The sequence below is a fragment of the Leuciscus leuciscus genome (genome assembly GCF_965113295.1).
Source record: "Leuciscus leuciscus genome assembly, chromosome: 3".
Taxonomy (NCBI): domain Eukaryota; kingdom Metazoa; phylum Chordata; class Actinopteri; order Cypriniformes; family Leuciscidae; genus Leuciscus; species Leuciscus leuciscus.
The window spans coordinates 36,875,821-36,903,766 of NC_138727.1; the positions used below are offsets into that span (position 1 = coordinate 36,875,821).

Below are 27,946 nucleotides of genomic sequence, written 5' to 3' on the forward strand. Positions count from 1 at the left end.
CTCAGAAGTATGTGTAAAGACACAATGCATCATAAAAGCCATACTAAAATCTTGCAGCTCATCAAACTTTTTTGTTGTCATAATGAGTGTGTATTTCATTTTCATGACTATATATTCACAATTTCATGATCAGAAATTAATCATTTTCCCGATTTGGTTCTGTCTAAATGAAATGCAGCATCAGTGCAGCCTTAAACTTGGTTGTTGTCATCATGACAGTGTATATATATATTTCATTTTCATGTATATATATTCACTATTTCATGATTAGAAATGAATAATTTTGCAGCTCTAATGCTGCTTTGGTTCTATAAAAATGAAATGCAGCATCAGTGCAGCCTCAAACTTTTTTGTCGTCATAATGAGTGTGTATATTTCATTTTCATGTGCGTATATTCATCATTTCATGATTAGAAATTAATAATTTTGCAGCTCTGATGCTGCTTTGGTTCTGTCTAAATGGAATGCAGCTCTTAACTTAGTCATAACAGCAGCTTGTATATAAAATAAATTTCGAAATATATTTTCTGCTATTGAATCCCTGCGACCTGCGTAAATGCATCCTCTGTGTGCAGTAAACGCACCTTTTTTTGTCCATGCGGGCAATATGCAACTTCTAGTCGCCTTTGCAGTTTAAAGTTAATTTAAGGAAGACTAATTAAACGTCTAACACACTTACAAATGTATTTAATTCTCCAGAATTGACTTTATTGATAAGGTCAGCGTCTTCCAGCAGTCTGCAGAGGATGAGAGAGGAGTGGTGGAACTACAAAGCGCCATTGTTTCCAGTCGAAAAGCAGAGTAATCGGACAGGAAGTCCCATGGCTAGATGCAATGTGTAGAGAGAGTGTTGTGCGTGGATGGATAACGACACACGGACACAAAGAATAGCGATCATCTGAGCAGTGCACCAGAAGCGAAGACACCAGTTTCTGGCAGCACCACCGCATTAAGCGGAAGAGCAGCAATCCTCCACGCAGATCCACTGATGACATTTAAGCAGGTAATGCACGCGCATGATGATGATGACTGTTCTCTAAACCCGATTAATAACCATCCTGACACTGCTGTTATTGATGTTGACAGGCGGATGCATGCGTCCGCTTAATTTATTATTTTGCATTTGTATTGCAAATGCATTTTTGACGTTATATATGTGTGCGCGTGCGAGCGCTCGAGGTGCTCCCAGTGCTGCAGTGGCCAGTTTATAGGAACAGCATGTTTGTTAAGCTCACTACTTAGTAACCAATGCAAGGCAGTTTGACAGCGCAGGGAACACCCGTTTAAGATAGGCATCTTTCCCCATTTGCATCAGAGGGCATCTATCTTGTTCATTCAGCATTGATTTGCATTTGAATGGCTTTAGATTCGTTGAAGATAAGTGGTGTTTATGACTCGGTTGCCGTGTGTCATTCTCTTCTCGACCTGCGTGCACGTCATTGCCGTGCGATTATCGGGGTTACTAGAGTTCAGATGCGGTGCTGGGCTTTTGCCTTCTGTTTAGTTGCTGACTGGGTTTTACTAATGCACAGTAATTACCATTAGTCATGTTTTTATATCATTCTGGCACATGTGTAACTGCATTGGTCTTTAATATGTCGTAGTATTTTATTGGTGGTTGTATATATTGTCTGTAATATCTAAAGGTTTATTTTTAGTTTCAGAGCCCGTTTAAAAATAGGCCTATATATCAGAATTGTCTTGACGGGAGCTGCACGATTCTGGATAAACTGAGATTTTTGTGTCTTTTCTTTTTTCAAATAGAGATCACGATTATGAACAGACAACTAAAAAAAATAACAAGTCATTTACTAGAGTTTCTGACAAAATGTTAACTGCTGTAGTATATTTAAAATGTTTAATTAATTTGAATGATTTATTTTTATTTATTTTTTTATCAGTTTGAATGTATGATTCAATGACTCGCTCATAAACGCTTGCTTCATTACTGGATGAATCAGCGCGTTGTTTTAATGAATCTTTGAATGATTCATTGAAAAATATTTTTTTTAACGTCACTTGTCGCCACCTACTGGTGTAACGATGTAATTGATGCAATCGTTATTTGAAGTGTCAAGTAAAGTTACTTTTAAAATGTGATTTAGTCTATTTTGATCGCTGCCTTAGATGTCTTGCAGTAGGCCTATATCTGAAATATAAACTATTATCCTAGTTCATGAGTTTGATCAGTGGCGTTTAAAAAAATATATGGGTGAATGAATGAAATGTTTCCCTTTTTTAGTATTTTATTTAAATTTATTGTTAGGGCCGATTATTGAATACTACAAAAAATGTTTGTATTATATCTATATTTTACTGAGTGTAATTAATTTATACTAAAGTCTTAATCTAGACCTGTCGTTCTTTGCCAGCCATATGGAACATGCACAATATTTTCTAATCCATGACCAGCACTTTTGCCATCCCTTGATGAGCTTGTGACATTTCTTTAATATCATGGTAAAGTGGGTAAACACAGCATTCATGTACTCTGATGGTTTGTCTGTAATGTCGCTGCTGCGTGAGATCCTGCAGTAATAATCACTCCAAAGCTGTGCGCCAGTAATGAATTGTCTCTGAGATGTAATTGAATCAATTATGCATGATGCTCATTTTGATTAAAATGTACATGTATAAAGTTGTTTCCAATAATATATTATGTTTGTTTTTTTTACTACATTTTGTTTGTTTCAGAACAATGTGCCATATTACCTACCATATTTTTAAATAGAATATATTCATTATTCTTTTGTCCCAATGGGTGTATCCATGCTGGTGTGTTACTGCGTTCTAACCTTACCTTTAATCCGATACAGCTTGTTAATTAAACCTAACACTATTACTTTGCACCTGAGGTAGATAACAGCGACCTCATCCGCCGTCTTGATTGGGGGCATGTATTCACATTGTTGTTGGGAAACTTCGTTTATCTCGATTAGAATATGGGTCAGAGGTTTTTAGCAGTGAAGCCTTGACATTATCCTCTTAACAGCTCTCTGCATCCTTTGGACAGCAAACAGAGCGTATTTATCTTCTTGCTTATGAAAAGGGCCTGAATGAAATCTATTATAATGGCTTTGATTGTGTTTGTTTCAGCCACTGGAGTTTGTTTGTGATGTCCACTCATCTGTTTCAGGCTAGTCAAGTCTGGGAGGTTTGAGATACAAAGGAAGTAGTATTTTAGTGCAGAGGATAGAAACGCTATCAGTTGATGTCATCTAACACTGTAGTGGATCAGTGGTGAAAATAATTTGAATGCTAAATGCTAGTTTTACTTCAGCTGTGTGCTCAGAGAAAGATTCTTTGCAAAAGTCTATATATCACCACAGCAACCCAACTGAAAAGATCCAGAGTTTCATCCAAATCAAGGCCTGGTTTTCGGTGCGGGATTGCGCACGATTCTACTCTTTCTCGCAAGGTTGAAGCTTATAATGCGAGAAATTCACGCAAACATTAATTCACTATAGCAGTGTGGGTTGAATGAGTAAACAAAAATTAACAGATCAATACAGTAAGACTTTCTGTTAATCTGCAATTTCATAAACGGCACAAGTGAATCAGCGTCCTGCACTGTTTTCAGTTCCCTTAATTGTTATTTAAATTTAAATTCAATGATTGCAATCAAACTTCCTTGTGCCATTGTACGCACAAACTAGCGTCCAAATTGAATGCTTTTACATTTCAGTAAAAGAAATTACTTCCTAACAGTATAATTATGATTCAGCACATAACTGAATAAATGTCATGAATAAAAAGGAGCATAAAAGTGTATTCTTCTAAGGGATTCTGTAAATCTACTTAAAATATCTATTTTAGAAACACAAATACTTTGAGTGAGCAAACATTTAGGTGAGATTATTGTAATTTAACCTCCCCAATCATCTAATTTTTCTAAATGAATTTCAGGCCCTGCCAAATGTTGAATTGCTGCTGCATTGTTCACAATGTTGGACAGGCCAATGCTAAGGTTGTTAAAGGGATAGTTCACACAAATTTTTTTTTTTCATTCTGTCATAATTTACTCATCCTCAAGTTGTTCCAAACCTGTATGAGTTTCTTTCTTCTGCTGAACACAAAAGAAGATATTTTAAAGAATGTTGGTAACCAGACTGTTGACGGTAGCCATTGACTATTATAGTAGGAAAATATACAATGGAAGTAAGACAACGGCTACCGACAACTGTCTGATTAACCAGTATTCTTTAAGTTACCAAGTTGTTCTAAACTCATACAGGTTTGGAACAACTTGAGGGTGAGTAAGTGATTACAAAATGTTCATTTTTGGGTGAACTATCCATTTAATGTGCTGTGAGTTGAGGTTGAGAGGGAAGGGAAAACTGGATTGTGTAGTACAGAAAAAAATATGTTTGTACAGTTGAGTCCAAACACAACTTTTGAGTTTGCTACATAAAAGTGGTCTGTTCTAGCATTCTTGCATGACTAAGAAATATGTGTATGTACAGAAGAAACTTTCTAAGCCTCATAAAGTTTGGGGAAATGCAAGAATGTTTTTACCCTGTAATGTCGATAGTTATGATGATAGTCTTAGTTTGTCCAATACAGAAATCATTTTAGAAACATTGTTTATTGCTCAATCAAGAATGTGTCCCTAATATTATTATTTTTTTAAACTATATTTTACTATGGCAAATGGCTCTATAACTTTTGGGCTATTTAATAAATGTTTTGAGAATATGTAAATAATAAAGAACTTTAAAATGGGATGATTATTAAATTGTATCCCTATGTTGTTGGGTTCATAATAATATCTTCGTAATATCTTCTTTGAAACAACATGAGTAAATGAGTAAATATTGATTGAAATTTTGGGTCAACTATCACTTTTAATAAAAAAGCATCACATCTTAAGGCCAATTTATACTTCTGCGTCGAGTGTACGCCGTAGTGTACGTCGTAGGGTACGCACGTAGGCGACGCCGTCGTGAGCATTTATACTTCTGCGAATGTCTGTGTTGCTCTGCAGTTACACCGCCGAAACGCTAGTTGGCGCGGGTGGGTTTTAATGTTCCAGTTCCACTGTGTTTACATTCCTCGCGGCTATTTTGAGTTTAGGTTTCTACGAGCAATGGCGACTGAAGGAGTCATACAGATGGCTGTATTTCCGCACTTCTTCAAGCAATCTCTCGGTCACTTGGTCTGTTTCCATGGCTCTTCACTGATCTTCGGAATTTAAAAATGGCGGGCGGGCGGTGCAGAGTGCAGAAGATCATTCCGGAAATGCGTAGGAGGAAACGCGATGCTATCCAGCCGACCAATCACAGATCTTGCGGTCCGCGTCGCCGCGACGCGTAGTTACATTTTTGAGGAGGTGCGCGTCAGGGTACGGCGAAGGGTACGACGTATGGTACACGTCAATGCGTATGCTACGCCGTACCTTCTACGCGAACCCGACGCAGAAGTATAAATTGGCCTTTACCCTGCTCACCCCGGCTATTTCACCAGTTGTTTAAATAATTATTAGAAGTGTTTGTTTGCTTTTGTTTGCATGTGTAAGACCGATAAGATTATAGATTTAGACGTCTTGACCTCAGTTGCAGTCCAGTAAGCTGCTTTGGTGCAGTATGGCTCATAATGTATAGGTTTTATGCTATAAAGTCTGTAAAAGATGTCGAAGAAGGCACTTTAGCACTGGCTGTGCACAGGATGTTGGATGCATGGACTCTCTGCCAGGGTTTTCTCATTGATTACAGTACAGCAACAAAAGACCAACTCACAACACGCAAACTTATGACAAACCATAATTACCACCATTTTCACATTTTGATCCTTTGCTTCCCAAAAAAAGCCAATGCCTTCGTTTATCTTTCTGGCTTTCTCTAGTTAGTATGGCTCTTTTTCTCCTTTCTGTCCTCATATTTCCCAGGTGGTCATCGCATCAGAAAGGTGATTTATTCTTTGTTCTCTTTTCCCCTTGTATACGGATGGAGGAGCACTGAGGTATTTAGCCGAGACCAAGCCAAGGTCTTTCTTTTGAGAAACCTCCACAAATTCTTGGATGCAGTTATGCTGACCGGTCTGAAATTGGAAGAATTTAGGAATCTGAGTTTAATGCAGGTATACAGGGTTCACCGGGATAGTAATCAAAGACAGACGGACACAAAGATAAAAGCAGACGGAGGATATAATGAGATAAAATCAAGCAAGAGAAAGCAGAATGTATAAAAAAGGAAGCACCAAGGGCTCTGTTGTGTGATGTGTAATCCTGTGGCACATGTGTTGTCCGTTTCTGCCAGTAATGCAGTTATGCAGCTGTGGCTTTGGGCCACAACCTGCCTGATCATCTTTGTCACCATCTCGTCTAAACTGGACTCAGGGTCTGGTCAACCTTGGATACCAAGAGCAAGTTCACAGATGTACAGTAGGCCAAGTATAGAAGCTTACCCACCATGATATAACACCCACCACAAAACACCAGAACCACTACCAAAGCGTATCATGCCTCCTTGTACAAGCTCATTTAAATGCAGAAGGGTGGGCTTGTCCCTAAAGGCTCCTCCTGGTGGCTCACCACTGTCCTGTCCCACTTTGCTCAATCCCGCCCATCCCAGTCTCGCTTGAGGTTGATGTAAATGCGATGTGACATATCCAGGGTGCTGGTCCAGAGTGCTAATCATTGGTAATCTAATCCAGAGGAGATTAGACAAGAGGAGGGAACACAGGATGCTGAGAAAGGCTCTCTTTGGCTTAACAGAAGGTGGCCGCTGTGTCCACGTTGTGCTGTAAGATTGTCGCGTCTTGCTAAGGATTCGCTTACTACAATTGTGTTTGGAATTTGGGATTGCAGTTGGTAACATCCAGTTGGAGTTCAGCATTGGAACGGAAGACTTTGTCACTCTTTTTCCGTGTGCTGATGGTGTGGTTTTGGGTGGCGCCGCCTTGTTAATGGGATCTAGTTTTGTTCCTGCTTGCATCATCATAAAAGTGCTTGTCCTTCTGCGGGATTAGCATTAGCATGTGGCTGTAGCCAGAGTCAAACCAATTCTCGCGCCTTGTTAAACTTTTTGAATTTCTGGGGCTGATATTTCCAGGAGCACTTTCTGCAGTTTCACTGACCTGTCTCCAAGCTTGTCGAGAACAGAACTGTCGGTCCGTTTTTGAACGAAACCAGAGGAGGTCATTTCATAATTAACCTGCTTTGAAGGTCCCATCACCAAAAGTGGAGATGCTGAACCAGGGGGCTGTGATGATATTCACAGGGGTCTGTGGGGCGTTAGTGGTCATGGCAGTGGCCTACTACGCCTACTGGTGAGTCCAGCTAATGGTTATCCACCTGCTGCTTATGTAAAGGGTTATTGGATTGAGCACAGGGAAAGGTCAAGTAAAATACTCTTTGCCTAAGTCTTTAATTTGTTAGTTTGTAGTTACTTGCATGCCTGTCATATTTGTGGGTGTTTAGGGGACTATGATGACCACCTGTTGCTCAGTTGTATCTAGAACAACTGAAAGGTCATGTGGAGTTTTACTCTTTGTATCTTTATATTCTTTGTGCATATGACTTTAAAGCTTGCGAATCTTGGCAGATTGCTAATTGTTGTGTTAAATGTATCTGAAAATTGGGCCACTGTGGAAGTTTATTTGCCATCTAAAGGCTGAAGCACAAACTTATACAAACTTTATTTTGAGGCAAAATTCTGTGCGTTGCGTTGTCAGTTTTCTTTTGCACCCCTTAAGCTTTTAAGCTTTGTAACCTTCTTTTTAGAGGCACATTTTTGGGCATCTTGGAAAAATATGGCCCCAGGCTGTCTAGTGATGCAGGCCAGACAGCTGTTTCCTCCTAAGCTGGTTGATCCCTCCATCTCTAATACCTCCACCCTATCTCTTTTTATATTGCTGTGTAGTCCTCTTGCTACAAAGTGAATGAAGAACCAGATATAAATCACGATGCATCTAGTTTAGTTTAATCATCTTAAGTTAAAGAATAATTCCAGTTTTTAACACCTTGAGTCTATTTTGTAGTTTGTTATGGATGAACTAGAGTGGTGGACACAGAAATTTTGACGATGGGTCCTGTCTCGACTTTTTGACTCTTTTAGAATCGCCTTTGACCGCTTCAGAGTGGCTGGCTAAGGGGCATGCACGAACATGTCCTTAAAACAACCCTTAACGTTCGTTTTCAAAACTGTGCAACTCACCGAGTGGTTAGTGGTGTTCGTTGATGATTAAAAACAAGTAGCGTAGCGGAATACAGTTTCTGTCGTGTTTTATTTGTCATTTTGTAAAATCCCATTGATTTCTGTTGGAGGACTCATTGCTCGTTGATATTACTGCGCTAACGGAAAATGTAGTATTTTCGCTCAGTTCTCCTTCTCTCAGAACGCTAGCGTGAGCAGAGCAACTGTGCTCTATGTAGGGTTGGGCGATGTCCCCTAAATTGGCAGTTGACGATGTTTACAGTAAAACATCGCGATGGACGATGATATCGTCGGGGGGGGGGGGGGGGGGGGTGCTACGGAATCGCGCTGACCATCACGAAGAGAGAGAGAAAGTAGCTACTTCTACTGTGTTTACGCCACGGGAATACTCGGCTTGGCATTTTGAAATATTTATATGTTTATTATTTGGCCGTTTAGGCTCGCAACCGAAGACAAAGACTATGCTTGTCCGTGTTGCGCTCGGAGCGCGTGCACAGCATCCTGTCAGTACAATTCAGGTCTCTTTCGCGACTTATCGTGCTTTTAATATTTCTTTTCAATATAAAGCACATCCTGCTCTTTTCTTTCTCATTCATTCATGTTTTATTATTAATAACTTTAAACAGAATCGTCAACTGAAATCTGCGCGGATTATCAACAATATGACACATTTATAGGACATAAAGGGTCTCTGCGGCAAAAGTGAAAGTACCAGCGGCCAGCGGGTGAGATGTTTCGAAATGTCTCTTTGAACAGTAAAGCACCCGTTTCAATAAAAGGATATATTAAAGTTTATATAGCCTACTTTTACATTTTCGCTGCTGTTCTAAAATGATTTTCGCCATCACCTTAAACAAGCAGCAGCTGCTTGAATCCCAGTGCAGGAGCTGTAACTGTTAGGTTACCACAGAAACGTAAGCGGTTAGTTGATTGCTGTGGTGACTCGTGACACTCGCGAACAGCACTGAACACGCACGTCTTAATTTTTTTATCGTTCGTTGGTAAAGGGTGAGAGACCTTGCGAGCCACATGATTTTTGCCTAAGAGCCAGGTGTGGCTCGCGAGCCAGGTTCCCAACCACTGGTGTACACACGAACACGAACTGCCGTGAGACTGGGCTGGTCTCACAGGGTGGGGGCGTGGCATCACGATGGTGGCTCACCATCGTGATGTCGGTCAGCATCGTCCATCGGCACAACCCTAGCTCTATGCGCTAGACACCGAGGGTGCTTCTCATTTCTTATTTGTGCATCCTCGTATCCTTTCCTCGTGTCTCAGCTCCGCCCCCTGTAGGATGCGAGGGAAGGCTGCAAGGAAAAGACGCGAGGACGGAGGAATCGAATGTAACTTTTTTTAAACATTGGAATACTTGATCACTCAAGCGTCACTTCATCGCGTCATCAGCAGCGCTCAAAGGATCTGCCCTCATGTTGTTGAAGTTTGTTTATTTAAGAAATTCATAATAAATAATAATAAAGCAAGATACCCTGTTGAAATATGTGAGATGTGTGGTTTATATAAACTGCAAAGGTAAAGTATAAATTAAAATGATTGTGACTGATGTGAAGGGGGAGGAGAATTTAGACGTGCGTCAAGTTTAAGTCGATAAAACTCTTCCGCATAGGATACACCTGTGTATCCTCGCTCATGACTCCTCAGGAAGCCTCCTCACTCCTCGATCCTCGACTCCTCGCGGTGCAATTAGAGAATTGAGATGTCCTTCAAGATGGCTGAGCTCGATCGGTTTCCGGGTCATAGGATGGAGGAGAGAGGAGACGAGGAGGGATATTGAAAAGCACCCCGAGTTCCGTACAGTGTCCTTGTACGGCAAAGTGGTTGTCGCCATCAAGTGGTCGGGAGTATGCTAACGCTTCAGACTCAAATATTATCGAGCGGAAGTTTATACACGGTTGTGAGGTATCTGAAAAAATAGTTCCACTATAGCAAATAACACGGATTGAAATCATACATTGCGCCGATATATTTGTTTTTAATCATCAACGAACACCACTAACCACTCGGTGAGTTTCACAGTTTTGAAAACGAACGTTAAGGGTTGTTTTAAGGACATGTTCGTGCATGTCCATAGACAGCCACTCTGAAGCGGTCAAAGGCGATTTTAAAAGAGTCAAAAAGTCGAGACAGGACCCATCGTCAAAATTTCTTTGTCCACCACTCTAGTTCATCCATAACAAACTACAAAATAGACTCAAGGTGATAAATACCGGAATTATCCTTTAAGTGGTATCTTTACAGTAATTACAAAAAATATAAGATAAATATTTTACCCCAAAATTTTCCAATTTATGTTCTTTCTTCCAAAGAACACAGATGGAGATGTTTGGCAGAATGTTAATGCTGCTTTTTTTTCTTTTCTTTTTTGTAAAATGATCAAATATATATCCTGGAATAGGAGCTGTTGAACAAAGAAGCACCTTTTGATACACATTTTCGAAGCCTCCTGACACGATTCAATGCCTTTGTATGAAAAATGGATGTATCTACATTTACTCATATTCAAGGCAAGCATAATGCATCAAGACATTCTGTAGCAGGTTTGATACATTTAAAAGCTACGACTGAAAAGTACAAGTTATTTGGACCACGTATGTATGAACCCCTATTTTTTGCGGTTCCCATTCACTTACATTGTATTGAAAAGTATAGCACCAGAGCATTCATTTTTTCAGTGTTGCATGTAGAAAAATCTATTTCCTTTGGGCTTGGAAAGAGGGTGAGTAAATTGTTTTTATTTTTTTATTATTCACTTGAAGTTATCTTAACCAGAACACATGAATTAAGCTGGTTTAGCCTGGTTGCAAAAGACTCTAAAATTGTGTAATTCACACTTGTTTCACCAAATAGTTGTTACTAATTTATGTTTCAAAATCACTTTCATCATCCCCTTGGTCAGGGTTAATTCCCTTTGTTCAGTAGCACACTCAGTCTGGCTGTTGGCTGTAGTGTTAATGATCTCAGTTGGTGGAGAAAGCGGGGTTTCTTGTTGGCTGAGCCAGTGCTCTGCTCTGACAAGTTGATCAGGTGATCCCTCAGATATCGCGGACACACTCCCCCTCACACACCTAATGCAACTCATTAACTGGCATGAGGGGGTTTGGCATTCAGTGCACTCTGCCATTCCCTTGTTCTCGAACACACACGCACTTTGGTGAGATTCCAAAGTTTGCTTCAAGTTCGTGCAGTGGTGGCCAGGAGGACAGAGTTCAACTCTTTCCTTTCCCACCCTCTCTCTTTTCCCGTCTTTCAGCAGTCTCTCTTGTCCATACTAAAGTCACAGTTAACTTAGCACACTGCCAGTGGATCTTCATCTAAGGTTGGTGCTGTTTGTGTTCTGTTCGTCTCGGCTGATAGAGGAACCAAAGCATTTTGTCGGTTTAAACTTTTACTCGCTGGTCTATTTCTGCCCTCATGTTGTAACACGATTGTTTTGTGTTTGTTTGAAATGGCAGCACATAGATTTGGCAGATTTACTATTATGCTAAATGCTCATTCACATTGACTAGATGACAGCTTAGAGATATTAGCTGGATTTATTACATTTTCTGAAGAAATTGTGAGCTACTTGCCTGTGCAAAACTTGACACAATAAGGTATTTTGGGTGGTTGCCTGGGGCTATATTGCTATATGGTTGCTAGGTGGTCCATGACACCCAAATCTTGTCTTAATTTTCTCTTCAATAGAAAGTCTCTGGTATTTAGTGTCAATACTAAATCAATACCTTAAGTGATAAACAAGTGACCTGGCTGATTAAATGAAACAAGTGCTGTCCATAGATTTAATAATTCACTGTCAGTGTCAATGTAGTTTGCCATCATTCTTATTCTTTTTTTGTAGTTAATGCATTCAGTTTCTTCAAAGCATTTGCAATTCATTTGGTAGAAATTCATTGTGGAATATATGTGTGCATAAAGGTACAGAATGGAGGTAGATTATAAATAACACAACCACTTCCCCCATGTTTTACTTGCTAATGTATCAAATGTTTTTGCTGCTATCATAAGATGCTTTTTTTTTATTAATGTTTGCACAAAGATACCATTTATTGCATTGTTGTTTGGGTCAAGCAGAAATGTGATTCTAATTCTGATATATAATAGTGAAAGTACCTACTGGCCACAAAATGCTTCAGATGGAGATATTTTTTATCATTGTAAAGCATCATTCAAACTAGATCTTATGACTCTCCAAATCCACCATAACCTTTTTGCTTGCTGCTCGCTCACAACAGGGACTTTATTTTACACGCTCAAAAACACCATCAAACAGACTGTGCTTGTCAGATAACGTTGGCCTGTAAGTATGGGCCGTCGGGCGAAACAAATGTAATTTCATCACAACAGTATTGCACTTTGTAATGATATTAGTTATTGTAGTAGGATGGTTGACTGAACTGAACTGCTCTTTGTTATCAGAGCAGACACAGATAACACTTTATTTTAGTGTCCTAGTTGTTACACATAGTAACTGTAGTAATAACTATAAATTGTGCATAATTACACGCAACTAACTAACCATAAACCAACCCCTATTCCTATCCCTGACCCTATAGTAAGTAGATGTAGTTTTTTATCATTACTCTGTACTTAAATGTATACGTACTACGATGTAACAGACATCTTGAAATAAAATGTAACCCAGACACATAGGCCCACTAACAGAGAAAAGGATAGTATTAATGGGGTCAGACGGGCCACCTGCAGGTTACGAGACGGCCAGTTAAAGTAGTTTGGGAACTTCATCCGGAGTATCAGATAAACCTGGAACGAGCAGAGTGACTGGTTTTCTGCATTAAGCTGCAATCCTCTCTTTTCATTTGGTTAAGCAGTGCTTTAAAAGATTATTTAGCAAATAAATTTGCTGAACCGCTTGTTTTGTTGGAGTATTTGATATTAATCCAGTGCTTTCTCTTGCAGTTGTTGTCTTGTTATCGGATTAAGCAGTGCTGGAATATAAAGCTTGATAAGCTTTCAAAATCAATTTGAAAGTGGAGACCTTTAGATCCAGTTCTAGTGTTTATGAGAGTGAGATTTTTGTACGTGACGAATCATGTTGAGATGCTGTCGTGTTATAAAAGAGTGAGAGTTTGGGGGGGGGGAAGGAGCTGCAAAAACGAGGCAGTGTCAATGCGAGAGAGAGAAATTGGGAGAGAGAGAGAAATTGGAGGAGGTGACTGGAGCTCCTCCAATTGGGTGAGAGGGTGTGTGTTTGCGTGGGGCATGTGTAGTGCAGTTGTATGTGCGCACTGTGCTGCTGCTTGTGGAATTTTTGGTGCCTACGGGTCTGTGGTCATGAACTCTCGCCTACTTTACGCTGGATCTTTGTATATCGGGACAGGATGTGGAAGTAAAAATAAACAGGACTAAATGTCATATTGGTGACGGCTGGGCCTGTCATGAATTCTCTAAATGCGCTCTGTCTCCTTTTCTCTCAGGTCGGTGGTACTAAGTGAAGGGCCGTGTAAAAGAGGGTTGTAGAGAAGAACCCACTGTGGTGAGTTAAACATCCGATCACAATATTGACTTGGATAACTGAGATGATTAAATGGAGGACTTTATTATTAAACATGAACATGAGAAAGTACCTGGATTGACTGGTACATGATTTAATTTTTAATGCAAATGCTAGTAATAATATTGATCAGTGCTAATATGCATGCAGTTGTTCTTAATAGCATGATTGTGAGTGTGATTTTGATGTTGTGTTAATATTTTGTGCATTACTGTGTCTGCTGCTTAATGAATCTGAGTAAGTTTGATTTGTTCTCTTTCAGCAGTGTGTGTGTGTGTGTGAGTGAGTGAGTGAGTGATTGAGCGTGTGTGTGGAAGGGGCTCTCAGTCATGGGTGTGGTGGCGTGGCTGAAGAGCCTGTTCGTACTGCAGCTCTTGATTGGCTTCGTGTTCGTTGTGAGCGGCCTCATTATCAACTTCACGCAGCTCTGCACCTGTGTGCTGTGGCCCTTCAACAAACAGCTGTACCGCAAGATCAACACCAGACTCTCCTACTCGCTATGGAGCCGTGAGTTGGTTTTGTCTCAACTGAATGTGCTGCACACATTTCGCATGTGTTTTTACAGACATGTGTTAATGCGAAGTTTTAGTTACTTTTAAGGGCATTAATTCCAAATCGTATGTACCTGTTACTGTAGTATATAAAGAATTTGCAGATGGATAGCACTTAATGTGTTTTCTGTCTTTTTTTAAACATTTAGCATATCACTTTAGTGTCATGCTAAGAAATGTGTTGCATTTATTTATTTGCCTTCATGAGTTTTGCAGTGCAGGTTACTAATGACATCATTCTTATAATGCAAAATTATGAGGCAATATGTGACCCTGGACCACAAATACATTATCTGAAAGCTGAATAAATAAGCTTTCCATTGATGTATGATTTGTTAGGACAATATTTGGTCGAGATACAACTATTTGAATATCTGGAATCTGAGGGTGCAGAAAAATCGAAACATTGAGAAAATCGCCTTTAAAGTTGTTCATTTATGTTCGCGATTGTCCTGCATTCACTCACAAATATAAATGCTTTATATATTTACGGTAGGAAATGTCCAAAATATCTTCATGGAACATGATCTTTACTTAATATCCTAATGATTTTTGGCATAAAAGAAAAATCCATAATTTTGACTCGTACAATGTATTGTTGGCTATTGCCACAAATATTCCAGTGCGACATGTGACTGGTTTTGTGATCCAGGGTCACATATGGTGTTGGTACTACACTTCAAACGCACAGACTTTTGTACTTTTAGCAGGACTGGTTTTGCATGTTACACGTATTAACCTTTATTTATTTAACCAGGAAATAAGACTCACCGAGATTAAAATCTCTTTTACGGGAGTGTCCTGGCCAAGATAGGCTGCTGAGTTTACATAGACAATTTTACATCGGAGTTACAACACACAAACATACAACAAACATCATTACATAAAAAAAATATATAATATAATTTATCTAACACAGTAACTAATATCTACCTTATATCTAACACCTAGGATGAAAAGTAGGTCTTTTTAAAATGACTTTTTTCTAATTGGTTATTTAAATTCCTGTCCATTTATTTTTGTTTCATAGGTAAAAGTTTTAACGTTTATTGCTCGAAAATAAAACCACACCGATCAGCATTTTAAACGTTTAGATGTCCAAAGTTTTCCAGCACTCAATTCAAATGTATTTGCATTTACATTTACGTTTATTCATTTAGCAGACGCTTTTATCCGGAGCAGCTTACAAATGAGAATTATATAACCCGAAGCAACTGATCCAAAGGAGGCAACAATTTGCATGCTGCTTGTCACGATATAGATCATTCTAATTCATCTAGCATCATAACACCTATTACATGTGTCAAATAATGACACTTTTCTCTTCTGTAGAGCTGCTTATAGATGAATTGAGCTGAATCAACTGACATTTTTAGAGCTGCTTTACAGCAGAACTTGAATTTGTCTCCTGTTTGATGAAGCTTGCATCATTTATTCTGTTATTTTCCTGTTTATCTCTGTCAAGCTATTTTGAAACGATCTGTGTTGTACAAAGGTGACGTGACTCTTATTCTACTTTCCTAACAGAGTTGGTGATGTTGTTGGAGTGGTGGTCTGGCACAGATTGCACTCTGTACACCGATCAGGCCACAGTGGATAAGTTTGGTAAAGAGCACGTCATCATCATCCTCAACCACAACTATGAGATTGATTTCTTGTGTGGCTGGACCATTTGTGAGAGATACGGCGTACTGGGGGTGAGTCCTGACGAGCCGTGAAGACAGCAAAATGAAGTGAGAAGTTGTGAAGGGTGGTGTTAGCTTTGAGGTGGAATAGTCCCAATTGAAATGCAACCTCATAATGTGTGAGAAAATTGTGTTTTCCACACATGGCACTTTAATTTGGATGTTATAATGTGGTACTTTAATAGATACTCCTATTAAAAAAATAAAGCGTTAAAAAAAAAACCAGTTCATTGAAACTAGTATTGGGTTTCACAATGCATCGTAATATATTTGTAATGAAATTTTGGCTGAAAATGTATTCATGAAAGAGCATAATTATACTAAATACAGTATAAGACATCTCTTACGTAGGGGTTGGGCCTGTGAAGGCCATTAAATGATAACTGTGACTATAATAACATGCAAGACTTTACTAAAATGCAGTTAAAAAATAAAAACTTTACCAAAAACTTTATTTTTGTAAAAAAAAAAAAAAAAAAAGAGGAGACAAAATATTACAGACTGCGATTATCATTTTAAGCGAAATAATTATGAATAATCAGTTTAGCCAATATGCAGCATGACTGAAACTAGACTAAAATGCCCAGGCGTTTAGTCGACTAAAACTTGACTAAACAAAAACATGACAAGGTTGACTATATATGATGAAAACTAAAAAGTACATTTGACACAGGAATGAGACTAAATTCAAAAAGAGCTGACAAAATTAACTCTGTTGCCCATGCAACTTTTCTAATATTCATTTAAGTTTTTCATCAAAAGATTAAATAAATAAATATATAACTTAATTATTTAGTTTAGTTTTAGTGTTAGTTTTAACACTGCTTTGTTCTATATTTAGTAATCTTGGGCTAAATCCCAAGAGATTAATTTGTTGGATGTTGGATTTAGTTGTTTTGATTGAGTGGGTGATTTGAATTCTTCTCTATCCTCTCTTCCTACCTCTCTGAATCCTTTTTTTTTTTTTTTTTTTTTTTTTTTTTATCCTCCCTTTATTTTCCTATTTCGTATCCAGAGTTCTAAGGTTCTGGCTAAACACGAACTGCTGAAAGTGCCTCTGGTTGGCTGGACGTGGTACTTCCTGGAAATAGTTTTCTGTAAGCGGAAGTGGGAGGAGGACAGGGAAACTGTCTTCAGTGGGCTGAACCGTCTCCGAGATTACCCAGAATACATGTGGGTGAGTACACTGACCGATTAGGATGCTCTAATGACCTGATAATTAAGCAGAGCTTTGACTAGTCACTAAAGTGATGTGTTCAGAGTATTTGATTATTTGTTTATCACATTTGAAGCTAACCAAATCTCACTCACTCAATTGTGTTTATGGTTCAGAACAATTGAATACCCTTGATAGGCATATTTTAGTTAACCTTCATTTTAGACTTATTATTTTTGGGGTGTTTGAATTTTTGGTTATCCTTTTTACAGTTTGCTTTAAACCATGCAATGTTGCCGTTTCTAATAAAATTACTTGACAAACCCAATTCACATTTGAAACGTAGTGTTACTTTTGCTCAGTAAATGTGCATTGACACATTTAAACAAAGGCTCAGAAATTGATGGCCATGTCTTAATTCTTCATTAATGATTCCTGGCATTCTTGTTTGGATTATGTAGTTTAGAGGGTTTATGTATTTATTAATTCATTCTATTATATACCAACGATTATACAGGAAACAGGTATGGCCCACCTACTCCCCTGTGACCAATTACCCGGAAATGTATACTCAAAATAAAAAATAAAAGGCAAACATTTTCTGTACTTACAAATATTATATACACTACATATATACAAAAAAAGTTTCTGTTTGGATTTAAATAGGCAAATGTTTAAGAGTCTATGATTGGATCATTATTGCAGAGATTATTATTTTTCTAGCATGTTATATATTTGGCAACAGTTCTTCTAACCCTAATCGATGGAGTGTGTATCTTTTCAGTTCTTAAACAACCATGCAGGAAGACATATCATATCCATATTCCAGGATGACAATGTCAAGACTCATCCACTTAAATTGTGAAGGAATAGTTGGGAGTGAGCATGAAGAATCATTTTCACACATGAATAGTCCAGACCTTAAATTCAAAGTCTTTGTGATGCGCTGGAGGAGACTTTACAGAGTGCTGGACTCTTGCATTGTCAATTCAAGATCTTGACCAAAAATGTATGCACCTCTTGATGGAAATAACATCACAAAATGTATTTCCATCAAGAAGTGCATCAATTTTTCGTCAAGAACTGTTGCCAAATATATATCATGCTAGAAACATAATAATCACTGCAATAATGATCCAATCATAAACTCTTAAAGTCGCCCTGTAATCAATAATTGTATCCCTAAAACTCATCTTAGTTCACCAAAATTGCATATTTAACCTGTTAGCCAGCAACCCCACTTTTGAAAAATTACTAGAAATGGCATACCCAAACTAAAACAGGTCATGAACCCTTTGCACTAAAAGCACAGGTATGATCTAATTTGAAAGCTGACACTTGCCGGTTTATTGTAAATTTAGAATTAATTAGTGTAATAATGAAAAAAATAGTTATAAATGGCTTCAAGATCATGTCTATGACTTTATTTTGATAAGACTCTAAGGCCCCGTCCACACTTCTGCGTTTTCGTTTAAAAACGGAGACCTTTTGCTACGTTTGCACCTCCCGTCCACACTAAAACGGCAAAAACGGAGACCCAAAACGGAGAAGTTTAGAAACGCTGCAGACCCGTTTTTCGTTTTGAATCTCCGGAGGGCGTTTTAGTGTGGACGGGTCAAAACGGAGGACTTTAGAAACGATGATGTAGTAGAGGCTCACGCTCGGCTCTATGATTGGGTGTCATCAGTCATGGCGTATATCTTTGCTAGCCGCTGTTGTGCAAGTAAATTCTGCATTTTACAATGCTATAACTGCCTACATGCACCGGAGGCAAGCTATTATTCGAGCGATCTGTGACAATTCCCGTGTGCTGCGGCGGTACCGACCGTACATGGAGCGTCGGGTTTGGGTTAACCCGGGAAGAACCAGCGCATGGTGGGATCATTTTTATCAATGAAGTTGTGTTTACACCGGCACGCGCATGCCCAGTGTTGGTGAATGGTCACGTGATCCGCGTTTTCAGTCGTTTTAATGTGGACGGAGATCAGTACTAATACGCAGCTAAAACGCTGGTGTGGACGGAGATCGTATTCGTTTTAATTCTCCGTTTCTAAACTAAAACGCAGTAGTGTGGACGGGGCCTAAAATGCAAACCGAAACTGATGTTTATTGTCATCTTCTAAGCATCCATTCAGTCTATTGTCTCTATTGTTTTTTGGTGCAAACGAGCTCCATTAAGTCTCAGTCTCCCCTGCACACATTCACACCTCTCTGGCCTGGTTATGGCTCTAAATGTTCTTTTCTTTTGTTTTCATTATAATTACTAACGACTGGCTATTCACACTGTTTCAATCCCTAATTTATTTTATCAAAGTTCTCACTTCACATTTGAAACTGTATCAAATGCCCTCCTTGAAAAAAAGAAACATTTCAGTAAGCATTCCTATTTAAACATTTTCATAAAAATAACAGCTAGGTGGCAGGTGCATCTTAGGGCTAGCTAGCATGTTAGCTTAGCGCACCATCAATACACAACAATTTATGAGATTAAAACCATGTTTTTGCTCCAAACTTACTTTGTAACGCAAGTTCAGACAGAAAATATATTATTTTATAGTATTCTGCATGATGATAAAGTCTATATCGATTAGCATTACATTATAAATATAATCAATTATTATGAAAATACCTGACATGGCTCGAAGAACACAGATAAATCATATATCGTTGCAATCATGTTTATTGTCTCCAAAACATCTTTATCTGCATGTTACAGCGATCTCTGGGAGCTTTGTTTATGTCAGGGAGTTCCTGGAATGTCACATGATATGTCTCACCTTCATGTGTTCCATGTATGGACTAAATGTGCTTAGGGCGCCCTCTGGCTGCCGGTAAGGATTGAAAAAGATCAGAGTATCCAGCGCTCATAATGATTAATGATGTTTTTTTCCTTGAAAAAAAAAATCTTCATGCCTTAAAGTAGCTTGAATGTAACTTTACATTTAGTATACGCGGTTCTATGAATATGCAAATTAGCCCCGCCTCCACTCACTCACACCAGCTCAGAGATCCACTCGTTGAGGATCACACATTGACGTGATTGGTTACAAGGTAGTTTGTGACGTCAGAAACACCAATGATTTCAAACCGTGTTTTTGAGACGAATACTCTGCAATGGTGTTGACTCGTGAATTTTCACATGGTTTGTTTTAAAGCATATTAAAAACACCACATAGACATAAACAACATTAAAAGCTTGATTTACACCACAGGGGGACTTTAAGCATTTACCTATTTAAATCCAAACAGCGACTTTCTTTTATGGCTGGGCAGTGTATGTTTGTATATATACGTCAGTGTATCTCCATCGGTGAGGTCACTTATGACGTGGTCCGATTGGAAGTTTCCGTTGGCAGAGATTACGAAGTGATAGGATTACTCTGTTTAACACTGACCTAAGAGTAACAATCCTCTGGTGTGTGTGTGTGTGTGTGTGTTTGGCAGTTCCTGCTGTACTGTGAAGGAACAAGGTTTACAGAAAAGAAGCATCAGATAAGCATGCAGGTGGCTGAGAGTAAGGGTCTTCCAAAACTGAAGTACCACCTGCTGCCCCGCACTAAAGGATTCACCACTACACTGCAATGCCTGAAGGGAACAGGTCAGACGAACGCTTCCACACACTCCATCACTGTCATAGAGATACTGTTTACACAGAGCTACTATGTGTTACCCTGTTAAAAGAGTTCATTGCTTCCTGTGTGAGTGATGGGCACCAGGACATGAGTTAAGAAAATCCAAGTGTCCCTAAAGTGTCCCAACTGAGAATGCTCTAAACCACAAATGTGCTCAACAAATGTGTTTTCTGGATTTTCACCATCCTGGTGTAAATACTAATGTTCAAGTATTCCTAGAATTTACGTGTTCCCAGAAAGCTCTTTAACACGTTGCCATAAGAAAATTCCACCTCAGTGATCGAGAGACTCTTATGTCTGTCACATGAATCCTAAATATAGGCTATGAGTGTAGACTATATTTTTAGCTGTACACTGTCGTTCAAAGGTTGCTCACTAAGGCTGCATTTATTTCATTAAAAATGTAATATGATTTTTCTGCATCATTACTCCAGTCTTCAGTGTCACATGATCCTTCAGAAATCATTCTAATATGCTGATTTGCTGCTGAGAAACATTTATTATTATTATTATTATTATTATAAATGTTGAAAACAGCTGCTTAATATTTTTGTGAAAATCTTGATACACTTTTGATCAATTTAATACATCCTTGCTGAATAGAAATCTTAATTTCTTTGGAAAAAAATTTAATAATAATCTTACTGACCCCCAACTTTTGAACGTTGTGTAAATAAGAAGCATAAATCATTGGGGTCCAGTATTATTTTTGTTCGAGTGTGTCTCCTCTTTTTAGGTATGAAGCAATGTCATGTCATCAATACACGTCATAATATGATGCTTATTACAATTGTTCATGTTTGATGCATGTGTGATATTGGGATTTTGTTCCATGATGCATTCTAATTCTTCTGTAATTACTTTTATTTGATGTCACTTGCAAATTGCTTGTTTCAATATTTTCTTCCTCTAATGAGTTGACTGAAATGGATTTGTGAGCTTGTTTTGAATACAGATGGGGCATTATGAATATGTGCAGCCACGCTGCACTGGTTTTCATACCAATTATACTCAATTTATACTCTCTTGAGCTTCTTCCCCTCTTATCCTGCCATGAATACTATGCAGTGCTCTCAATCTTTAATTACATTAGAAACGTTATTTACTTTAAAGGAGTTGGAAAAAATTGCCATTCATTGCTCACCTTCATTTCCAAACCTAATTTTTAAACTTTTAAACTTTTTTCCTCTGTGGAACACAAAAGAAGATTTTTTTGAAGAATGCTGGTAACCGAACAGTTTTGGTGACCATTGACTTGCATTGTATGAACAAAAACACATGAGAATGAGTGAATAATTACAGAATTTTCATTTTTGTTCAAAAATTCCATTAAATCACATCAGAATGTATTTGTCCTGTTTCAACAGTAAAAGCTGTGTACGATGTCACGCTGAACTTCAAAGACAAGCAGAACCCAACCCTGCTGGGAATTGTTAGCGGGAAGAAATACAAAGCAGACCTGAGCGTCAGGTAAGATCACTTCATTCATTTATTTTAATTGGGTATAATAGATTAGCTTCTTTACTTGAATAATCTGAGATTTTAACTGAGGGTGCATATATCAAGATAAATGCCTGTGAGTCCAAGATTTTCATTCACAAAAATATATTTTTTTTATCTTACTGCTGGCCTGAGATCTCCTTAAATATTTGGATAAAGGTTGTAATAGGATCTGCGCCTTGTTATTAAAGGAATAGTTCACTTCAAAATGAAAATTCTGTCATCATTTACTCACCCTCAAGTTGTTTCAAACCTGTATGAATTTCTGTCTTCTGCTGAACACAAAAGAAGATATTTTGAAGAATGTCGGTAACCAGACAGTTGATAGACCCCATTGACTTCCATAGTGTTGTTTTTCCTACAGTGTTGTTTTCCTAGTGTTGTTTTTACTACAGTGTTGTTTTCATAGTGTTGTTTTTGAACGACGAATTATCATTTTTTCCAAAGTTTTGACAACTTAGTGTTAACTAATAATTGTTGCAAACTGGTACTACCAACAAAATATTAGTGCATTCCTGGAACTGGGCGTCGTTACACTACATCCTTATGCATCGCTTTCTGCCAGGACCTTTAAGGGCTTTTCCCAAATCAGGGAAATGACCTCGATGTCCGGGTTAGCGGTAGCATGAGCCGTCAGGCAAGTGTTATTTAAATAAACTCCTGACGTACTTACAAACTTTCCAATGCCTCGTTTTATGAGTACAGAACCTATTTGCACTACTGTAGAAGTTTGGTACCATTCTGGGTATTATTAGTGGGGTAATTTACGAGATACATCATAGGATCCATTAGCGCCTGCACTAAGCCATCCGACTGATTTCTCTAAATAAGCTCTAACTTTAATAATGTTCGACCAAGGGAAAAAAGGCTTCTGGGGGGGGGGGGGTGTTTGGCTCGAGATCATGGTGCAAAGGACCCTAGGTTTTGATTTTACTCCAAACCATCCCTTTAACCAGTTGTCCTGCATGTGGTTACAGCGCCCTCTATTGGTGTGTTTATGTGCTGCTCTGACCCCTCACTGTTCTATCCGCAGGCGCTTCCCTGTGGAGGAGATTCCTGATGATGAAAAGGAGTGTGCTAATTGGTTACACAAGCTCTATCAAGAGAAGGTATGAAGCTAAATCTTTAAAAACCTAGTTCAAATATATAGTTTTCTATGAACATGTTTGAAACACAACCCTCTCCTTCAAGGATGCGTTACAAGAGCACTATGAGAAGGAGGGCAGTTACCCCGGCCCCACCATCATACCCAAACGTCGGATTTGGACTCTGCTGAACTTCCTGTTCTGGGCTACTCTCCTGCTTTCTCCGCTTATTAACTTTGCCTGGGATGTCTTTGTCAGCGGCTCTCCCCTCCTCATCATTGGCTTCATGATCTTCCTCATTGTCGGTCAGTTGTTGTTTTCTTAATGTGATATATGTTTGTTTTAAAACATTTTATTACAGGATAACTTTTACTTGATTACTGGTTTAATTCTGTCGTTTAATTTTTTTTCCCCTTTGTTGTAAAGTGCTTTGAAAAAGCTACTTTTATAGGCACTATTTAAAACAAAGCTATCATTATTATTGTATCTTATTTATAAAATCCCCATGAATTAAAATGATAGTTTACATGGGCTCTTAATCCATATCTGATAGTTTAGAGATCTGTGTGCTGGTGTACACTTAGATGACAAAATTAGCTTTCAGTGCAAATACATATTTAAACTAAACTATCTGCTGATTTTGTTTAAATCATTTTTTACCAAAACAGTGAATTTATTAATTTTGCTGAACATCAAAACCAAAAATAAAGTTTGGGTAATTATTAATTATAATTTGGTCATTATTGGGTTAAGTCATTATGCTGTTCAGGTTGTAGTGTTCTCAGTTGAGACATTTAAATCAGTCGTAGTGTATAAACTACGATACACTGGCAGTTCTTTAATGTTTTTGAAAAAAGTATTTTATGTTCATCAAGGCTGCATTTATTTGATGAAAAATACAGCAAAAACCTTAATATTGTGAAATATTATTACAATTAAAAATAACTGTTTTCTATTTGAATATGTATTAAAATGTAATTTATTCCTGTGATGTCAAAGCTGAATTTTCAGCATCATTATTCCAGTCTTCAGTGTCACATGATCCTTCAGAAATCAGTCTAATATGATGATCACCTGTTGTAGTTTTTTATTTATTTAAAAATGTTTCATTTGCCGTAATTACGGTGCATCACTAGTTCGAAGTGATGTAAATATTTTTTACAATAAAATGTTATATAGAATGATAATGTCCCTTTCCTCTAAATTATAAATATCCTTTGCCTAGCAATAATCAGGATTCATCTCTTTTTCCTCAGTTATTCTGATTATTAAAATAAATTTTTTAATACTTACTTTAATACCTCTCCCACACATTTATTGATTGGGTGGTTTTGCCATGTTTGAGAATGGCGTGAACTAAAAGCTATTGACTATTTGGTAACGCTTTAGTTTTGGGTCCAATTCTCACTATTAACTTATTAGCACACATATTACCAGAATATTGGCTGTTTATTATTACTTACAAAGCACAAATTAATGCCTTATTCTGCATGACCATATTCTACATCCTTTAATCCCACCCAATACCTAAACTTAATAACTTCCTTACTAACCATTAATAAGCAGCAATTAGGAGTTTGATAGTCGTAGTTAATAGTTAGTTAATATTGAGAATTGAACCCTAATCTAAAGTGTGACCAAATATTTTTATTCACATCTTTTTACTTTGTGAAAAGAATTAGAAATGTAGTGTGTAAACTTTCTTCTTATAACCTTAGGAGATCGTACTGAAGACGTGAGTTGGTAATATGATGGTAATGAAATTACGAAGATACAATGTTGTAGTTACGTTGTCAATTAGCAAGTCATGAAATTACCAAAAAAGTACCAAGAAATCACGTAACTAATGCATCGTGTGTTAGCTGGGAAGGATTTGCATGCAGGTATGAATGTTAAGTAAAGTGGGACGGTACTTGTGTGCGTGTTAACCATTTTTGAGAAATATTATCAGCTTGGTTCAAACTCCTAAAAATTTGGGTTGTGGATTAATGACCATGGGAAAATGTGGGTCCCCTGGCCAAACCATTTGAGATCCACAGCGGTATGGCATCAGTTAATGAGTTCTGGGTGAGGGATAGAGTTGAGTGCACTAGTTAATTCTTTATCCCTGTCACTGTTTCTCTCTTTTGCAGCTTCTGTAGCAGTTCGCCGGCTCATTGGAGTAACCGAAGTAAACAAGACCGGATCCAGCTACGGCAACGTAGAGGCCAAGAAGGACAACTAAACATTTTCATCGTGTCAACACCATGTGGCCACTGTAACGCTCACCCCTACGGTCCAGCCTCAGGCACAGAGCTGCCCTGTGTGCAGTTATCCTTCTTTTTACAAAAAAAAAAATCTAATAAAAAAAACAAAAAAAATGAATGAAATATTAAAAATCTCTTCAATGCAGCATTGGGAGGTATATAGGGATATAACTATAGATATAACTTAAACACGCTAGTCTAAAAACATTATGATAATTTTTATGAACCAACTAAATGGGAAATAGAGGAGAAGAAACGCTCCTCAGCTGCGGATCGATGCCGATATGCTTGTCTCCTCTGGCCGAGAGAGATAAGATGACCTAGAGAGACCAACCGCTGATTCTAGTCACCCTATCAGTGACTTTTCCCTCCTGTTTAGCCCCGCCCATTTTCCCAAACAAGTCCACTTGCTGTCCTAGTTCACTATTAATATTTATCATCTCCGGAAGTGCTTTGTAACACTTCCTTCTCTGCATTTACACTATCAGCACCTCCATATCAGTAGCCGTTTCTTCTCTTTGGATCTTCACATGAAGAGTCACTCGAACTGATTTTCTATGCTCAGAATTTCACGTTACGGGCCGGCAGAGCATGCTGCACTGAAGAAGACAAACAGCCCAGCCAATCAGAGATGAGATGGTCATGTCAGTCCCTAACTAACAAATGAACTGCTGTAGATCTTTTGTCGGGTCTATTGCAGCTGGAGTGACATTGGTGGAAACTGTTAGATGACCAACTTGACATTAATAGAAATGGATTGAGCAGGGTTTCTAAGGAAAAGCATTTCTTCTGTAACTTTACCTTTTCACAATGGTGTCTTATCCCACTCCATCACCATTGCATTACTGGGTATACTGAATAAGCAATACATGTTTTCTACCAATGTACTCCTATATACCTAGAGCAGGGGTGTCCAGACTCAGTCCAGGAGGGCTGCTGTCCTGTAGACTTTAGCTCCAACTAGCTGAACCCTGCAGGACAGTGGCCCTCCAGGAGCAGGGTTGGACAGTCCTGACCTAGGGCACCTCTTTAGTCAATTTTGTCCAAATAATTAAAGGCCCGTGGACTGAGATTAATTTCCCCACCATCTCTAGTCATGTGTAACTAATGAAATATAGTGGTTAAAGAGTGAGATGCTGAGAGTAGCTGAATGACCAAGAAGAAAACGATCAGTTCTGTCAATAAACAAAGATTGTGAAACCTGTTTAGTGTGATCTAATGACACTAATGGTTTGTAAATAAACTTTAGAAGTTTCTTCTTGACCCAAACCCATCTCATTTAGATGAATGCACCCCCACCCCCACCCCACCCCCCCTTTCAATGTGCAACTTTCATGGCGGAACAGGAAACGACCCATGCAAGCCTTAACGGAACAGAACAGTGCAGCTTCTGTGGTGTGTGTGCTTGGACAGTCCCGTGTGGTTGTGATTCTCACATATTGCGCAGGTTTGCTGATCCTCAAATCATCCGTCACTGTGAGATTACACAACATTCATGTAGGAATTTGAAGACGTGGAATTCATAAGATCTGTGGAAGATCTGCGTGACACAAGTGTAGCAGATGCGGTTTATAATTTCGGTCAAAGACCAAAGTTCATGAAACTAAAATATGGATGTACCAGGTTTAGTTTTTACCTGGTTGGAGGAATAGCGAGCTGACGTATTTTTATTTTCACCAGTTAATGCTGAGAGACTGAATTTATTAATTTGACTGAAAGCAGTGATTGCCACAGCTAAGTTTAGAACGTTTTTTAGGAGATGATGCTTTTCATGTATCTGATTGGTTTGCGTTAAAAAAACAAAAACATGTAATAAATGGTTGACATTTCAGAGTAAGCTTGCTGATCTGGGATCATTGATTGTAGTTAAGACCACTACGGACAGGATAGGACTCTGAGCCAAGATCAGTTCCTGTGCTCTAATGCTGTTAATGAATGTGTTACCTGATCTGAAGCCAGAATTACCTCTGCTTGTAATAAATGTTGCTACTATATACTGCAGTGTCGGAGTGACGAGATTGAGTTTGTGAAGTACAGACTAAATGACCGACTGCTAAACAATATAGAGAGTGTTTCTGACGTGCATTTAGGTTAAATCTCTTCTCGAAAAAGGCGGTATGTGAACGGAGGCTGAGTAGAACTAGAATTTTAGTCTGTTAAAATCACCTACTTTTTTGTATTTTCTTCCAGATTAATTAAAGCATTCAGTGTATGATTGGAACTGGATTTGTTTCATTTCATACTATGAATAACCAGGTAGTCAATAGGAATATAGTATAATAATGAAAGATGCATTAACTGATTACACCTTGTAAAGAATAGAACTGCAAAAAAAAGTCTTGGTTCGCTTATTGATTACTGGAATATGTCTCTGCAGAAGTATAAATAAACCAACAATCTAAATTTTT

General features: G+C 38.3%; 1 protein-coding gene across 9 annotated transcripts; it reads left to right on the forward strand.

Moving 5' to 3' along the window:
* Positions 1-827: 827 nt before the first annotated feature.
* agpat3 (1-acylglycerol-3-phosphate O-acyltransferase 3) lies at positions 828-27,946 on the forward strand. 9 transcript variants are annotated; one of them, XM_082163701.1, is made up of 10 exons: positions 828-1,003; positions 13,607-13,669; positions 13,946-14,190; positions 15,762-15,931; positions 16,935-17,096; positions 20,520-20,673; positions 22,075-22,177; positions 23,241-23,316; positions 23,399-23,597; positions 25,425-27,946. In XM_082163701.1, the coding sequence occupies exons 3-10, from the start codon at positions 14,013-14,015 to the stop codon at positions 25,514-25,516; spliced, it is 1,134 nt and encodes a 377-aa protein (XP_082019827.1). In that variant the 5' UTR covers positions 828-1,003; positions 13,607-13,669; positions 13,946-14,012; the 3' UTR covers positions 25,517-27,946. The 9 variants fall into 9 exon arrangements, with proteins under 9 accessions (XP_082019827.1, XP_082019825.1, XP_082019828.1 ...); XM_082163699.1 differs by having other exon boundaries at positions 13,607-13,665; XM_082163702.1 differs by having other exon boundaries at positions 13,607-13,665; positions 13,949-14,190.